The sequence below is a fragment of the Podarcis melisellensis genome (genome assembly GCF_964234715.1).
Source record: "Podarcis melisellensis genome assembly, chromosome: 1".
Lineage (NCBI taxonomy): Eukaryota > Metazoa > Chordata > Lepidosauria > Squamata > Lacertidae > Podarcis > Podarcis melisellensis.
The window spans coordinates 124,189,503-124,208,282 of record NC_138528.1 but is presented as its reverse complement, the minus strand read 5'-3'; the positions used below and the strand labels follow the sequence as shown (position 1 = coordinate 124,208,282).

General features: G+C 44.2%; 2 protein-coding genes across 3 annotated transcripts in view; one reads left to right on the top strand and one right to left on the bottom strand.

The window, feature by feature from the left end:
• LOC309374741 (uncharacterized protein) overlaps positions 1-18,780 on the top strand; it is a 235,482-nt gene that overhangs the window by 94,519 nt on the left and 122,183 nt on the right. The gene's annotated exons all lie outside the window — the stretch shown is intronic.
• Positions 1-18,780, bottom strand: part of RFTN2 (raftlin family member 2) — a 47,636-nt gene that overhangs the window by 17,405 nt on the left and 11,451 nt on the right. For both annotated transcript variants that reach the window (XM_081930866.1, XM_081930865.1), the window contains exons 5-7: positions 16,812-17,015; positions 13,649-13,770; positions 10,724-10,827 (exon numbers count right to left, since the gene is read on the bottom strand). In XM_081930866.1, coding sequence (XP_081786992.1) covers positions 10,724-10,827; positions 13,649-13,770; positions 16,812-17,015 — 430 coding nt within the window. The remainder of the gene's footprint in view (positions 1-10,723; positions 10,828-13,648; positions 13,771-16,811; positions 17,016-18,780) is intronic.

Genomic DNA, 18,780 nt, shown 5'->3' with positions numbered 1-18,780 from the left:
AGGGCAGAAGGAGAAGGGGACGGCAGAGGACGAAATGGTTGGATAGTGTTCTCGAAGCTACCAGCATGAGTTTGACCAAACTGTGGGAGGCAGTGGAAGACAGGAGTGCCTGGCGTGCTCTGGTCCATGGGGTCATGAAGAGTCGGACACGACTGAATGACTAAACAACAACAACAACAGTATTTCATGGAACCCTAGAGTTGGAAGTGATCTAGTCCAAACCCTGCAATGAAATAATTTCACCTAAGGCATCCATGACAGATGGCTATCCAACTTCTGCTTAAAAACCTCCAATGAAGGAGAGTCCACAAGCTCCCGATGGAGACCGTCCCACTGTTGAACAACTCTTACTTTCCCAGATAGGTAGGTGCACAACTGCAGCACCACTGAAAGCAACAGGATTTAATTCAGTCACAATTCACTTGTATCACTGATTTCAAATGAACTGAATCACGTCACAACTACATCCAGTTGCATCAAAGTCTAAATGTTTTGGACTTGTTAGGCCTTGATGCAACTAAAGTTAGCTAAAACTGAAAGAGAAATCTTGTTTCCGGTGAACTATCTAGAAGTATTGAAAACAATTTTCTATTTCCTGAATCTGGTAAGGGGCAAAACTTATTTCTTTAAAATGTTTCATATCATCTCAAGGCAGCCCTGTTTAGGGAAGCTTTTAATGTTTAATAGGTTATTGTATTTTAGTGTTTTGTTGGAAGCCGCCCAGAGTGGCTGGGGAAACCCAGCCAGATGGGCGGGGTATAAATAAATTATTATTATTATTATTATTTTATTATTATTATTATTATTATTATTATTATTATTATTATTATTATTATATTAGATCAAATGCTGGATCACCATTTTTTAATGTTTGTTGGACAGGGACAGATTGCACCTTGAAGGAACAATTCAGACAAGGCTCTGATCCGTTATGTCAGAGTCGCTACCTTTTTTTTTCTTGACAAATGTTCTGTGCCTTTAACAGCTGCTTGATAAAATCCAACAGGTGCAACTCTTCCTGACGTGGCGTCAGAACTGCTGAATTGCCGCATGCAAATCACAGCTGTCCAAGGCACAGAGCCTTGTCACAAAAAGATGACTGGATATGGTTGGACTGCTTGTGCTGACTTTCCCTGCATTAAGAAAATTAAGATACACTGTACAATCTTCCATTATTATTTTTATCGTCGTCATTCTTATCACCACTCACTTCACTGCCCAGGCAAGACATTGGTCTAGCACAGGGGTGGCCAACTATCAAGAGATTGCAATCTACTTTCAGAATTAAAAACTGGCAGTGATCTACCCCCATTTTGGGGGGGTTCAGCTCAAGTTTTTTTTAGGGAGGAGAAAGGCCCTGTTTTTTAGGGGTTTAAAAAAAGCTTTTTTGGGGGGGGGGTAAACTTTCGTTGGGGGGGGGTTAAAGGCAAGGGACAAAGGGGTAAAGTCACTCACAAAAAGATCACTATGTCTGAAAACAGCAGCACAAAGAAAGCTCCATCTTCCCTTCTGGAGATCAAACAACAACAGAGGGTGGGTGAGGGGGCAGGGAAGGAGTAAATTTTAGTGGCGCTAAGGAAAGGGATCCAGAGATCCAGCGCGATCTACCCAAACCTCACGGGGATCTACCAGCAGATTGTGATCGACCTGTTGGACATCCCTGGTCTAGCATATCCACTTCCATAAGGTTGAATCCTGACAAGACAGAAGTACTGTTTTGGTGGTACAGGAGGCGGGCAGGTGTGGAGGACTCCCTGTCCTGAATGGGGTAACTGTGCCCCTGAAGGACCAGGTGCGCAGCCTGGGAGTCATTCTGGACCCACAGCTGTCCATGGAGGCGCAGGTCAATTCTGTGTCCAGGGCAGCTGTTTATCAGCTCCATCTGGTATGCAGGCTGAGACCCTACCTGCCTGCAGACTGTCTCGCCAGAGTGTTGCATGCTCTAGTTATCTCCTGCTTGGGCTACTGCAATGTGCTCTACGTGGGGCTACCTTTGAAGGTGACCCGGAAACTGCAATTAATCCAGAATGCGGCAGCTAGACTGGTGACTGGGGGCGGCCGCCGGGACCATATAACACCAGTCTTGAAAGACCTACACTGGTTCCCAGTACGTTTCTGAGCACAATTCAAAGCGTTGGTGCTGACCTTTAAAGCCCTAAACGGCCTTGGCCCAGTATACCTAAAGGAGCGTCTCCACCTCCATCATTCTACCCGGACACTGAAGTCCAGCGCCGAGGGTCTTCTTGCAGTTCCCTCGCTGCAAGAAGCCAAGTTACAGGGAACCAGGCAGAGGGCCTTCTTGGTAGTGGCACCCGCCCTGTGGAACGCCTTTCCACCAGATGTCAAAGAGAAAAATAACTACCAAACTTTTAGAAGACATCTGAAGGCAGCCCTGTTTAGGGAAGCTATTAATGTTTAATAGGTTATTGTATTTTAGTGTTTTGTTGGAAGCCGCCCAGAGTGGCTGGGGAAACCCAGCCAGATGGGCGGAGTATAAAAAATACATTATTATTATTATTATTATTATTATTATTATTATTATTATTATTATGACATAACCACCAGCAACTGTGCACCCAGCAGCGGGAAACCCAGACCCTTCTTTGAAATATTTTGGGGGGCCTCAGCCCCCCAACCCAATGGCAGCCCTGACCATTAGGTAAATCAGAATGAATCCTCCGTAAACAGGCTGTCTGGAAGGGCTCCAAATATAAGCAGCTTATTTTATTAAAATAGTTTCATGCAGCGCAGTTATTGGGCCTCCTAACCCATCGAACAATCTGAACCTGTCTCTTCCCCCTCATTTCCACTCCCTTTAACTCATTTCCATTTCCCTTCGGTATTGTTGGTTATTACTTGTGAGCTTCCTACATATTCTTACACTGCCCTGCTGAGTTAATGGGTGATGTCTCTGGTTCTGCAAGAGGAGTAATTAAAAAGCTGTTTGGGAGTTTTTTTGAGGGGCGGGCAGGGACCAACTCTTCCCATCAAATTTGCAGCCCTGCTACTTTTAATTAAAAACAATGTACCGTATTTTTTGCTCTATAAGACGCACTTTTTCTCACCTAAAAAGTAAGGGGAAATGTGTGTGCGTCTTATGGAGCGAATGCAGGCTGCGCTGCTATCCCAGAAGCTAGAACAGCGAGAGGGATTGCTGCTTTCACTGCGCAGTGATCCCTCTCGCTGTTCCGTTCCCCCACCTCCCAGAAAGCCCCCAAGAGCCGCGCTCCCTTTAAAGAACGTGCGGCTCTTGCTGGCTTTTTCAGGAGGTGGGGGCAGGGACAGAGGGGCTGAGCCAGAAGATTCCCCCCCCCCTTGCATTTCCCCTCTAAAAAATAGGTGCGTCTTACGGAACGGAAAATATGGTATACACAGACATGTGCATATACTGGAAGGCTGATACATGCATCTTCTGTGAAACATGTCACCTGGCATTAATAACCATCACATACTAGTATGTGCCTAAGGAACCAGTGTTCAGGCTTTTGAAATAACTCCAAATATACCACTAGGAAAGACTAGGGAGGTGGGAGGGGGAGAAGGACAAAACCTCGTATTACATGCAAACCTTCCTGATAGGTAAAAAAACGTGCAGGATTCTGATCCCAGGAATTTGTCTGGCAACAAGGCAATCCCTTTGCTGTCTCCCCTCCTGAACAAAGGCACGGAATAATTAAAATAGTCTGACTACGGCAAAACTTTGATTTTAACAAGGAAGCAGGCGAGTGCTACTTAGACTGGAAGCAAATTTAACATGTGTGATGTCTGGGCTTATTAAAATGCGGAACACGACAATGTCCAGGGGCTTACTTTAATTCACAACTGAGTTGAGTGATGGTGGAATTTCTACTGAATTTCAATGAGGGAGGGAAAGTGCATTAAAAAGGAGTTTCTTTTATAAGTTAAATCTCACACCCCGCTTTCTCTTTTACGCCTTTGCCAAAGAATGCATAACTTAGGCTGACGAGGAGATAGCACGCCGCTGCAATTAGTTTACCTTTCTAACACTGTTTTTCGCCTTCCTAACAGTTGTGTTTTTTTTCCTTTAATTTGGCTGCTTTGAAGGGTATATTTAGTTCATTTGTCAAAGCTGTTACAAGTTTGTTGAGGGAAGAACAGGCTTCTCCTGCAGTATCCTGGGAAAGGAAATAAAGTTGACTGAAAAACAGGATTAGGGAGCCGCAGTCATGGCCGAGGGATGTGCTTCCTATTTCACGACATTTTATAGAAAAAGAAGTAATTAGAAACGAATTAATTGGTGGGGCTATGTTGGTTTTTGTATATATGGGTTTAGACGTTTAATTATTTTTAAAGAGGGCATATTGCACACTTCTTGGGGCTGAATTTGCTGGTGCTCCTCTTTTCATGGGAAAGCTTTTGATCCAGGATGACTCTGCAAGAGGAGATAAAGGGACCCCTGACCATTAGGTCCAGTCGTGGCCGACTCTGGGGTTGCGGCGCTCATCTCGATTTATTGGCCGAGGGAGCCGGCATACAGCTTCCAGGTCATGTGGCCAGCATGACTAAGCCGCTTCTGGCAAACCAGAGCAGTGCACAGAAACACCGTTTACCTTCCTGCCAGAGCGGTACCTATTTATCTACTTGCACTTTGAGGTGCTTTCGAACTGCTAGGTTGGCAGGAGCAGGGACCGAGCAACGGGAGCTCACCCTGTCACGGGGTTTCGAACCACCGACCTTCTGATTGGCAAGTCCTAGGCTCTGTGGTTTAACCCACAGCACCGCCCATGTCCCTATTATGGAATAGGATGTCCCTATTTTCACCAGATAAATGTTGGAGGGTGTGCATCCCTCTTAGCCTGTTAATTAAAGGCCTGATCCAGCCAAAGTTAAGCATTGTAGGCTACAATCCTATGTTCACTTAAAGGTAAAGTTAAATGGACCCCTGACCACTAGGTCCAGTTGTGGCCGACTCTGGGGTTGCGGTGCTCATCTCGCTTTATTGGCTGAGGGAGCCGGCGTACAGCTTCCGGGTCATGTGGCCAGCACGACTATGCCGCTTCTGGCGAACCAGAGCAGCACATGGAAATGCCGTTTACCTTCCCGCCGGAGCGGTACCTATTTATCTACTTGCACTTTGACGTGCTTTCGAACTGCTAGGTTGGCAGGAGCTGGGACCAAGCAATGATTGGCAAGTCCTTGGCTCTGTGGTTTAACCCACAGAGCCACCTGCATCTCCTGCAAGAGGAGGAGAGGGGCTTTTTGCCCATTTCCCTCCCCTGTACAGTTCCCTGAACATCTGCTTCTGATTTTCTGGGACTGGGTAGTTCAGTGGATTAGAATGTGATGCTCATAACGCCAAGGTTGCAGGGGGTTGGACTAGATGATCCTCAGGGTCCCTTCAAATCTACAATTTTACGATTCTGGGATGGAAGATGGTGGTTGTGGGCTGCAGCAGGAGGAAGGAAGGAATGGCAATAATCATTGCTCTTTCTGTCCTGTTAGCAAAGACTGTGAACGGAAGAACTTGGTTGTGGAAGGGCACCAATGGATACAACACTTAATAAAAACAAGTTAAAAACAACAGCAGCAGATAGCCTATATGTCTATCTAGCCAGCAACGAGAAAAATGGAATGTCTACATTGGCTCCCAGTACGTTTCCAAGCACAATTCAAAGTGTTGGTGTTGACCTTTAAAGCCCTAAACGGCCTCGGTCCAGTATACCTGAAGGAGCGTCTCCACCCCCATCATTCAGCCCGGACACTGAGGTCCAGCTCTGAGGGCCTTCTGGTGATTCCCTCACTGCGAGAAGGAAAGCTACAGGGAAGCAGGCAGAGGGCCTTCTTGGTAGTGGCGCCCGCCCTGTGGAACACCCTCCTATCAGATGTCAAAGAGATAAACAACTACCTGACATTTAGAAGGCAGTCCTGTTCAGGAAAGTTTGTAATGTGTGACATTTTAATGTATTTTTAATCTTTGTTGAAAGCTGCCCAGAGTGGCTGGGGAGACCCAGCCAGATGGGCAGGGTACAAATAAATTATTATTATTATTATTATTATTATTATTGAAACAGCTCAGCCAGACCCAAAAGTCTTCAAGTCAGGGGAGCTCCTTCTGCTCTCATTTGCTTCACCAAAAAAAAAGGAAGAAGATATATGTGGACTGTAGTCCACTAACATAAGGCGCCTTTAAGATGACACAATTTTTTTGTTGTTGTTCTTACTGCTAAGTTACTGGAAATTCACACCTTTTCAAAGCAGTGCAATTGTATCATCACTTGGTGGGATGGCTTGGCGGTCTGCAAAAAACTGTTAATTGGTAGAATATGAGTGTGAAAACTGCAGAGGGAAGCTAATGAGTGCTTCTTCCACTGTTTTATTTATTCTCAAGTGTGTGACTGCTTTTACTCTAGTAGTTGCACGGAGAAGTTTACACATATGGCTGGATCCAAAGGTTACTGTTCCAAAAAGGTACAGTCCCCCTGGTTCCATCTCTGATACCCCAAGCCTCACGAGTTGATTTTCAGAGTGCCCAGAGGGACTTCGCAGGAAAGGCCTGTTATGTGAGTAGAACTCTGCTCTTGTGTCATCGGAACCAACCCATAATTTCCCATTTTTATGTATTCTTTTAGGTAGGTATTCCCTGATTTAATTCTCTGCACAGAGCACTGCGCCCGCTGATTTGGGGAAAACAACAGCTCTGTCCTTACATTTAGCACTGAAAGGTACAAGACATTGGGATACTAAAAGTTATTAAGATTCAACAGGAGTTCTGATGTTAAGAGTTCAAAGTCAGTGGCGGGGGGTGCGGGGAGAGAAAGAGATCCGTAGACTGCAGAATATGCTGTTCTGTATTCAGACATGTGATTTGCATTCTTAAGGAAATCCGCCACGTGAAAGACAGCATAAAACCCATCAGACAAATACTAATTAATGTGGCATTTCCTCTGTCTGCCTATTTTTAATGATGTTGTTGCTATGTTTACTTTGCAGAATGGATACCAGTGGAAATGATTTATCAGTTGAAGGACATAACACTGAAATTTTAAATCTAAATCATGTAATGGTTTTGCCAGACATTACACCAGCACTCACATATGTGTGTGCCAGAAGCAGACTTTTGGATGAAGAACCCTAGCAAGATGAGGAATTCACGTGCAGGGTATGTGATTCGCCAACCTGATCTAACACCCTGGGCTATGCAAACAGCAATTGGAATTGCTAGCAAAGGAGGAGGCCCCCATTTAGTCTTTACTGTTAAACAGTGTATTACTACAGGTTTTGCCTTAAAAAATGAAAAAAAAGTCTATATGCACACTTTGTTGGATTGGAGCCCTTCTATTTAAAATTAGTAGTTGTTGTTCCTATTACTGTTGTTTATTATTGAGATTTCTTGCCTGCCTTTCACCATGAAGTCCCAGGATGGGTTACAACAGTTTGAAAGCAATTAAAACAGCTCACATGAATACTGTCTCTCCAGAGTGGTGTACGCTCTGGTTATCTCCAGCTTGGACTACTGCAATGCGCTCTACGTGGGGCTACCTTGGAAGGTGACTCAGAAACTACAGCTAATCCAGAATGCGGCAGCTAGACCGGCAACTGGGAGCGGCCGCCAGGACCATATAACACCAGTCCTGAAAGATCTCCATTGGCTCCTGGTACATTTCCGAGCACAATTCCAAGTGTTGGTGCTGACCTTTAAAGCCCTGAACGGTTCCATCCATCCTCAAAGAGAGTCTCCACCCCCATCGTTCAGCCCGGACACTGAGGTCCAGCTCCGAGAGCCTTCTGGTGGTTCCCTCATTGTGAGAAGTAAAGTTACAGGGAGCCAGGCTGAGGGCCTTCTCGGTAGCAGCACCCACCCCGTGGAACACCCTCCCACCAGATGTCAAGGAGGTAAGTAACTATACAATCTTTAGAAGACATCTGAAGATGCTTTAGTTGAGATTCCTGCATTGCAGGCGGTTGGTCTAGATGCCCCTGGGTTCCCCTTCAGCTCTACAATTCTGTGAGGTTGGCTGCATGTGCTGTTGATAATGCATGTCTGCATCTCACCATGTGGTGGAGATTCCTTAGTCTACCAATGTCAATATTCCCTTAATTTTCTACCTTTATTTCCACAATCATACCCATCATGGCTCAGAAACAGTGCTTATTCACTATTAGCACATGATAAATCATACCACTCAAATATTATTGTCCGCAAGAGTTGGCTAGTTATGTAATATTTCCGACTTCCTCTACCTCATGCCTCGGTTCCCTTCTAGAGGCAATCAAGCCAGGAGCCGCTTCCTGTTTGCCTTTAAACGCTTGTTGTGGTTAAAATCTGCAAGGATGTTGATGGAAAGCAATTTGGGACAATTTCCCTTCTGCTGGTTTTTCCTACTTGATCATTTCAGATCCCGAAAAATAACAAATGCAATGTTGCTCTAAAGGTTTCAGTTGATCAGGAAAAAAAAAATGAGCATATTCAGACAACAGCAATACCATGTTCATGCGAAAATGAATGTCTTTTGACAGATGTCTCACTACTGCGTAACAGTTTTTGTGGATCAGTTGTATGACTAGCAAACCAGCCAGATGGGTGGGTGGGTGGGAAATAAATAAATAAATAAATAAATAAATAAATAAATACCCAATTTTTTCTCCACAAAGTGCAGAAAATATTCAGAATGAAACTATGGGACAAAAACCCCCTCAAAACCGTGATTCTTCTCTTATAAAACACCCCCAAACATTTCAGGACAGATTTTTAATCAAGTCTTGATGGAGATTTTCAGGCTACAATTTTTAAAAAAACAAAACAGGGAACTCCCAAATCTCAGTTGCTTCTGTTTTTCTTTTCTGGGACAACAATGTACCCTTAGGGGAAAAAACCTGCAATCGAGTATTTTATCAACACTATCTGGAACACTAGCGCCGCTTTTCCACTTAAAAAGAAGAATTGATTCAGAAACTAGGTCAACTCCCTTGGAAAAAAATACGTATTTGCTTGGATCAGTTCCTGAGCTACTCCACCCACCACCAAAATCCCGCGGACAGTTTTCCTTCCCAAGCAACAAACTCTGGTGAAGTAGTTGGTAGCCTTTGTAATTACAGTGAAACGGTCGCTCCTGTTTGAATCTATCACAGAAGAGGGATACCATAATTGTTCTAATTCAGGGATCCCCGAACTCGGGTCTCCAGCTGTTTTTGGACTACAATTCCCATCACCCCTGACCACTAGTCCTGCTAAACTAGGGATGATGGGAGTTGCAGTTCAAAAACAGCTGGAGACCCTCACAATGAGGTAAGAAACCCAACAGCTGCTGCTTCCAAACAGAACTGAGAAACCTCCCTCCTCAGGATGACTTGGTTAACTGTGTGAGTGCCTGGAGGCGGTTGGAGGATGGATGGCAGCTAACAGATTGAGGCTGAATCCTGATAAGACAGAATTACTGTTTTGGGGGGACAGGGGGCGGGCTGGTGTGGAGGACTCCCTGGTCCTGAATGGGGTAACTGTGCCCCTGAAGGACCAGATGTGCAGCCTGGGAGTCATTTTGGACTCACAGCTGTCCATGGAGGCGCAGGTTAATTCTGTGTCCAGAGCAGCTGTTTATCAGCTCCATCTGGTACGCAGGCTGAGACCCTACCTGCCCACAGACTGTCTCGCCAGAGTGGTGCAAGCTCTAGTTATCTCCCACTTGGACTACTGCAATGCGCTCTACATGGGGCTACCTTTGAAGGTGACCCGGAAACTGCAATTAATCCAGAATGTGGCAGCTAGACTGGTGACTGGGAGTGGCCTCCAGGACCACATAACACCGGTTCTGAGAGATCTGCATTGGCTCCCAGTACGTTTCCGAGCACAATTCAAAGCGTTGGTGCTGACCTTTAAAGCCCTAAACGGCCTCAGTCCTGTATACCTGAAGGAGCGTCTCCACCCCCATTGTTCTGCCTGGACACTGAGATCCAGCGCCAAGGGCCTTCTGGCGGTTCTCTCATTGCGAGAAGTAGGTTACAGGGAACCAGACAGAGGGCCTTCTTGGTAGTGGCACCCTCCCTGGAATGCCCTCCCTTCAGATGTGAAGGAAATAAGCAGTTATCCTATCTTTAAAAGACATCTTAAGGCAGCCCTGTTCAGGGAAGTTTTTAATATTTAATGCTGTACTGTTTTTAACACTTGATTGGGAGCCGCCCAGAGTGGCTGGGGAAACTCAGCCAGATGGGCGGGGTATAAATAATAAATTATTATTATTATTATTAGAAGAAGAGTTTGGATTTGATATCCCGCCTTTCACTCCCTTTAAGGAGTCTCAAAGCGGCTCACAATCTCCTTTCCCTTCCTCCCCCACAACAAACACTCTGTGAGGTGAGTGGGGCTGAGAGACTTCAGAGAAGTGTGACTGGCCCAAGGTCACCCAGCAGCTGCATGTGGAGGAGCGGAGACGCGAACCTGGTTCACCAGATTACAAGACTACTGCTCTTAACCACTACACCACACTGGCTCTAATTATTATTATTATTATTATTATTATTATTATTGTCAGGAGGGACGGAGACCCTGCTCAGCATTTAAATTTTGGGTGTGCGTGTGACTCATTTGAAAGCCCTCGCTTGGCTCTCCTGGAGAACTGTGCCTCTGAGACAGAGCTGCTCAGGTGAAAGTTGAAGCCCTGCCTGCCAGGTGGCATCACTTCAGACCCCATGTGTTGTCAGGAGCAGGTATGTCCCCGCAAGTCAGGCTGCCATGCACTAGGGAGAGAAAGGCACCGTTTTCATCTACCTGTCCAGTCGGATGATTGGCGTAGGCAGCACACACGTTAAAAGCCAACCAAACTCAGCCAAGGTGTGTAGCAAAGGACCATAATCCGTTTTGATTTCACTGCCCTATATATATAAAAAAACAGAGACATTAGTATATTTGGGGAGAGCAGCAAGCATTTCCACAAGCCAAATACAGTGGTACCTCGGGTTACATACGCTTCAGGTTACATATGCTTCAGGCTACAGACTCTGCTAACGCAGAAATAGTACCTCGGGTTAAGAACTTTGCTTCAGGATGAGAACAGAAATCGTGCTCCAGCGGCGCGGTGGCAGCAGGAGGCCCCATTAGCTAAAGTGGTACCTCAGGTTAAGAACAGTTTCAGGTTAAGAACGGACCTCCGGAACGAATTAAGTACTTAACCCGAGGTACCAGGTAGGGGCTGGTTAAATGGGCAGATCTGAGGGTAGCCTACCTGCTCTGTCAGCTCCGCCCCTGGCACAGCCCAAGTCCCAGTCGGCATCCCCATTTGCCAAAGCAAGCTAGGATCCAGTTCCTGATAAGCGGTGGGGGCATCTGTCCCCCCATCAGGAAGGGCATGGCAGTTCTAATGCCTGATTAATGCCATGGCTGAAAAAGAATGTGCGTGACAGGCAGATGAACTCTGAAAAATGGCATTATTGGCCCAACACAATTAACTCTGCTAAACCGGAGAAGTTAGATAGCTCAGGCAATTACTGGCAAAGTCTGTTTATGTTATTTGGCTATTCTTGGTTATTTAGCTATTCAAATTTGGTAAACTTACATTGGATCTGATTTGCATGTTATACTCACATACAAATTTCATCTCCCCTCTTTTCCCCATCGCCAGTTTTTATTTGTTATTATAATTACTTTACTAAATTATTACTATAACTTTAATGTATGCCCTGCCCTTCCTCCCATGACAGAAGCAAAAAGAAAAGGAAAAAGGATGTTATGTGCCTGATTGACCTTTAACTCTGTCGCTGAACTGAGAGCAAACAAGGAAATTATAAGGAGTCTGTCATTCTGCTTTCTTAATTAATGCTGCCTCTGATCAAACATAGCAATTGTTTGTGGGAGAAATCTGGATATTCTGCCAAAGCCACTTTTGCTGATGAGGAAACAAGCTGTGTTTAAAATGAAAAGGTAATTTTGCTGCTTCTTCCTTCTGTTTGAATGCACGGTCATCAGAATTGAGCCATTGGGTGGTATAATACAACAAAGTAGTTCTGAAGTAGTTCTGTGAGCACTAGGATTTCCTTTTACACAATGGAACTTCCTCTCCCTGAATGTCCCCATACTTCAAATTTACTCAGGAGGGAGAACAGATTTACCGTATTTTTCACCCGATAGGACGCACTTTTTCCCCTCCAAAAATGAAGGGGAAATGTGTGTGCGTCCTATGGGGCGAATGCAGGCTTTCGCTGAAGCCTGGAGAGCCGCAGTGCCAGCCCCACAAGGTCGGGGGACAGCGGGGAGGCGGAACGCCACCATCCCGCTGTCTCCCGATGTGGTTTGGAGGCTGACGGTGGGGAGACGCGTGCTTCTCCCCGCTGCCTGCCCCGCAAGCTCCGGGGACACCGGGGAGGCGCAGCACGTCTTCCCGCTGTCCCCGGACCTGGTCTGCAGGCGGGCGACGGGAAGAAGAGCGCTTCTCCCCGCTGCCAGCCCCACAAGCGCCTGGGGGGGGGGAATATATATTTTTTCTTTATTTCCAACCAAAAAAACTTGGTGCGTCCTATGGGCCGGTGCGTCCTATGGGGCGAAAAATATGGTATATGGTTTGCAGGAGGCACACGGGGAGAAGAAGCTCAGTTGCCCAGCTCCTGTGCCAACAGAACTACTTTCCTAGATATTTTATGCACTACTTTCCCTTACTTTTTTTTTTTTAAAGTCTTACCCTTCCAAAGTTAAGGATTTTTGAAACGCAGTGTAATTTCAAAGTAGAATGCCTAGTGGTTAGAAAAGCTGCCCTCACCCCAAAGTGGGGTGGGGAAAAGAATATTTCAAAGGCAAACACATTTTTGAGAGGCCAAGTTGATTGGGGAACTTACTGAGTTAGCTTATTGTGCTTCTTCATTTCCTAGAAACCAGTTCCATCATTTAAGCAGGAGGTTCAGTTTTTCCAGTAGAAGCTGCCACCACTTATATACTGTCAGCAGTACAGTGGCTAATTTCTTTGGCCCAAACCAAACATCAACCCAAACCCATGTGTGGTTTTTCAGGTTTGTCTGCCAGGCGTATTTTGCACAAAATGTTCAAATAAGAATGTGCGACGCAGAAATCGCAATATACAACTGTGGCAAGCTCCTGATATTTATTCAGAAGCTTCTTGCTGAATCAAATAATCTGCTATGATGTATTTTAAGTAGCAGGTACTACAATGTGCTAGTGTGTGCCTCAAAAGTTTGAATCGGTATGTAACCTTAAAGGCCTGACCAACCTGATCTACACTACAGTGGTACCTCAGGTTAAGTACTTAATTCATTTTGGAGGTCCATACTTAACCTGAAACTGTTCTTAACCTGAAGCACCACTTTAGCTAATAGGGCCTCCTGCTGCCGCCACGCCACCGGAGCCCAATTTCTGTTCTCATCCTGAAGCAAAGTTCTTAACCTGAAGCACTATTTCTGGGTTAGCGGAGTCTGTAACCTGAAGCGTATGTAACCTGAAGCGTATGTAACCTGAGGTACCACTGTATCAATATCTCCTTAGTAATATTTATGTATTAGTTAATAGCGTTTACAAGAAAATATAGTAATTGGGTTTTCCAACTCAAGCCAACTCAGTTGCACCCATTTTACAGACTGGCTTATACAGATTTACTAATTTGAACTAATTTGTAATCAATATGCTGAATCTGGAGACAAACAAACCTATGAGACTAACTTGCACACATAAAAACAAAAACAAGGCATTTACCTCAATAACAGTCCATTGTTCTACAACAATGGCATCATTTCCTTTCCTGTTTGAACCGGGCACTCCTGTGCCTTCTTCTTCATATATAAATAAGCCTTCTAATGATTTGGGCAAGTAGTCAGCTAGGGAAACAAGAAAAGAAGGAAGTAAATGATAGAAACCTTGAATTGTTAAGGAATATATCATTAATGTAGCTGCTTTTTATTACATTCAAATCAGGGTGTTTTCCTTCCTCTCTGTCTTAGCACGTCAGCACTCTTCTGTGTTTGGAGTCTACAGAGAAAAATAATGTCACCTTTACTAACTAAACTGATCATGGAATCAAGTGTGGATTGCACCAGCTTCTAGTGCTATTCTCCACGAGAGATTACACACACACACACACACACAAAAACCTGGCATGGAATTACTGTGTAGAAGAAATATGTCATTTCCCTCTCCTAAAGAGCCTGTAAAAAGGAGGTAAAGTGGTACCTCTGGTTAAGTACTTAATTCGTTCTAGAGGTCCGTACTTAACCTGAAACTGTTCTTAACCTGAAGCACCACTTTAGCTAATGGGGCCTCCTGCTGCCGCTGCGCCGCCGGAGCACAATTTATGTTCTCATCTTGAAGCAAAGTTCTTAACCTGAAGCACTATTACTGGGTTAGCGGAGTCTGTAACCTGAAGCGTATGTAACCTGAAGCATATGTAACCTGAGGTACCACTGTACCTGATTCCTGGCATGTCGCATGTGCTAGATATAGGTGTAGGTGTGTGTGTGTGTGTGTGTGTGTGAGAGAGAGAGAGAGAGAGAGAGAGAGAGAGAGAGAGAGAAACAGTGCTTGAACTGTGGTCCTCTGATCTGTTGTAGCTGTATAATGTTCAGATGATCTCTGTCTGCCTGCCTCTCTCTCAGCACTTCTTAAGATATTAAGGACCACTGGATAGTTGAGTCCAGTCAAAGGCGACTCTGGGGTTGTGGCGCTCATCTCGCTCCAGGCCGAGACAGCTGGTGTTTGTCCACAGACAGCTTTCTGGGTCAAGTGGCCAGCATGACTAAACCACTTCTGGCGCAACAGAACACCGTGATGGAAACCAGAGCGCGCGGAAACACAGTTTACCTTCCCGCCGCAGTGGTACCTATTCATCTACTTGTACTGGCATGCTTTCAAACTGCTAGGTTGGCAGGAACTGGGACAGAGCAATGGGAGCTCACCCCGTCGTGGGGATTCAAACCGTTGACTTTCCGATTGGCAAGCCTGAGGCTCAGTGGTTTAGACCACAGAGCCACCTGTGTATACCAGATGTCACACCCTCACACATTATCATCACTGTGAAGGATGCTGCAGAATGAAGTGAGCCCAGAAGTGACATCATCAGTGTGAGACATTGGGAGCACACTCTTCCTTCTCTCTCTTAACACATGATCATTTTAGAGGTCCTTTTGAGAAAGGGAGATGACACATTTTTCCTACAGATCGACCCAGGACATCCTTTGCTACTTCCAAGTAATGGCACTAGCAACTTGTGGAGTCCCCATACTTAATTCCACAATCTGTTACGTTACTATACTGTATGTACTTTTCTCTGTAACGCCAAACACAGTTAATCACCCATGACATACTAAAACAAAATCTAGAAAGGTTTAGTTTCCAAAGATAAAGGAATAAAAACATTTTAATAAATATATCTAATTGCCATATTAAAATTGTTTATGTTCAACTATTTTCCACACAGGGAAAATCAATTATGGAAAGCATTAAAATGAACATTAATAGCCAAATGATAATATTAAGACTTCTTAAATGAACTACGTTATTGTTTGTTTACATATACTTTATGTTAATGTGTAAAATATAAAGCACTAAGCAGGCATAAAATTACTCACTTAAGAGGTTTTCTTAACGTCATCATTTTGCTATTAACGCTTCTCACTTGAATATCTTCCATACAAGGACTGTGTGAAATGTTTGTTAGAAGCAGCTCTTTAGAGAAGAGACCTCACACAAAGAAACTGTTCTTAATGCCCTTTGTTCCACAAACAGTGATAGTAACAGTAAAATGAATATTGGATGAAAAACTAGCATGCTACTGTATTTTTCGCCCTATAGGACGCACTGGCCCATAGGACGCACCTCGTTTTTTGGGGGGGAAATGAATAAAAAAAAAATATTTCCCCCCCCAGCCCCCGGAACAGGCTGCTATCTGCAAGCCTTGTGAGCCCGGAGGCAACTCCCGCCGGGTGCGCAAGGCTTGCAGACACCTGCGCGAAGCACGGGCGTCCTCCAGAGGGCGCCCTGTGCTCCGCACTGTAGGCTGCCGCCTGCAAGCCTTGCACGCCTGGGGGCAATTCCCCCGGGTGTGCAAGGCTTGCCGACACCTGCGCGAAGCACGTGGCGTCCTCCAGAGGGCGCCCCGTGCTCCACGCTGCAGGCTGCCGCCTGCAAGCCTTGTGAGCCCGCGGGAACTCCCGCCGGGCTCCCAAGGCTTGCGGATAGCTTCCTGAAGCCTGGAGAGCGAGAGGGGTCAGTGCACACCGACGCCTCTCGCTCTCCAGGCTTCAGCGAAAGCCTGCATTCGCCCCATAGGACGCACACACATTTCCCCTTCATTTTTGGAGGGGAAAAAGTGCGTCCTATAGGGCGAAAAATACGGTACTTTAAAAAACTTGAAGCTTTTCAGTTACCAAACAATCACATTGAAGCCCGAACTTCCAATCACATAAGTAACCAATTATGTGCTATTCTCCTGCTTCAGAAACATCCATATCAAATATCGTGTCCGAAAAGACACATTTAAATGCATTTTGATGCATTATTAGAGCTATGAATGGTATCACAAAATTCAGAAAAACGAAAGACAACTGTGTTCCTATCCGTGTATTAGTTTAGGAGTTGTGAATCAGGTTGGTTCACTCACAAACACCCCTATTTTTTTGCCATCTAATTCTCTGAGAAAAATTAATGTTGTTAGAAAAATATTACTTGTTGAAAAGATAGAATATTTCTCTACTGTTTGTCTCTTCCCTCACAATAATCATTTCCTCCTTCCTATTCTTATTCTACAACATTGATTATGTAAGAGAAGCCACTACATTATCTAGGCCCTTTACTGTTCTGAAATAAATAATACTATTATCGCCTTTTTCAGGTGCAAAGAGACTAATGGTGTGATCACAGTTACCTTTAGAAGCTTCCCAGTGTACGAATGAGTCAATTAATGACAACCCTTGTTTGTAATAAAACGTGGTTAACTCTAGCCAGTCAGCATCCAAAGTACTAATCACCGGTCCTTTCCTCGATACTTTTAGAGACAAAACACCGTCGTGATATGTCCAGCAGGTGGAATCATCCTCGAAGACGTTGAAGACTGTATACAATTTGTTATCTGATAAGATATTAGAAAATAAAGAAGTCTCCTGTAAAATTAGCAAAGATATATCATAATTGTGACAATATATGTTGGAAATGTAAAGAAAAGGAAGGAACCTTTTATTATATGTGGTGGATCTGTCCCAAGGTGAAAGACTTCTGGGAAAAGATTTATAATGAATTGAAAAAAAATGTTGAAATATACATTTATAAAGAAACCAGAGGCCTTTCTTCTTGGAATAACAGGTTTGGAATTGCCCAAGAAAGAAGTTAAATTATTTTTGTATGCCATAACTGCTGCTCGTATTTTGTTAGCTAAAAAGTGGAAAACCCAAGAATTACCAACAATAGAAGAATGGCAGATGAAGATGATGGATTTTTCGGAGCTAGCTGACCTAACCGGAAGAGTCCGCGACCAGAAGGCGGAGGAGTATCAGGAAGAGTGGAATAAATTTAATGATTAGCTAGTTAAATTTGTTAAGTTAAATTAACTGAAAATAGATTGCAGATACTTAATTGGCTTAGGATTTTATTTATGTTAAGTGATGAATTAATATGTTTAATTCCATAAGGTGAAGATTTAAGGATGTTAATGTTTAAGTTAAATTTAATAAGAATTGGGATTTGGAAAACCGTTAAAAGGACATGCAATGAAATTCAACCAAGGGGAACCGAGGAAGTCACTTAACAAAGTTAATAAGTAAAAACAATTTTTTCCCCCTTCCAGTAGCACCTTAAAGACCAACTAAGTTAGTTCTTGGTATGAGCTTTCGTGTGCATGCACGCTTCTTCAGATACACTGAAACAGAAGTTTCCAGACCCTTCTATATAGTGAGAAGGTGGGGAGGGGTATTACTCAGAAGGGTGGTGGGAATGGGTGATTGGCAGATAGCTGTGATGAGCCTGTTGATGACTTAACGACTGCAATAGGTCTTACAGGAAAAAGCAAGGGGTGAGAAGGTGAAAAATGGCTTTGTCATGTATAATGAGATAAGAATCCAATGTCTTTGTTCAGACCAGGTCTCTCCCACCACCCTTCTGAATAATACCCCTCCCCACCTTCTCACTATATAGAAGATTCTGGTGACTTCTGTTTCAGTGTATCTGAAGAAGTGTGCATGCACACGAAAGCTCATACCAAGAACTAACTTAGTTGGTCTTTAAGGTGCTACTGGAAGGAAAAAATTTTTTTGTTTTGACTATGGCAGACCAACACGGCTACCTATCTGTAACTAAAGTTAATAAGTGTAATTTTTAATGAGGCTATGATTTATGTTTGTTTGTCTTTTGTGTGTGTTTGTTTGTTTATAATATTGTGAAAACTAATAAAAAAATTGAAAAAGAAAATAAAGAAGTCAGGGATAATGAGTGCTTGGAGGAATGGAGTAACTAAGATTAACCTTTTAAAAATGGAACACTTATCAAGAACAGTTATCAGTATTTCAAGTGGAGAAACTTAAACTTGTCCATAGATCATGACATAAAGCCTCAACGTGGCAAATGAAAACCATTTAAACTCAAGTGGGGAGTTGAAAGTCAATATGCTGGAAGCTTCTGAGCCAACAGACAACCTAATAGAGGTGCTTAACATTTGAAATCCTCCTTCTCCTTAGACAGAACAAGGCTGTCTCATCTTTGAGTTCTTTTCCTAACTCTTAAAATGCTCATTCTCTGTCTCTCTTTGAGTGGACAGCTCTGCTTTTGAATCTTCCCTGCCCAGTCCTAGGCACTTTGCCCGTCTTGTTTTACATCCCCTTTCTCAGTGCTCTAATTTTCTCCTC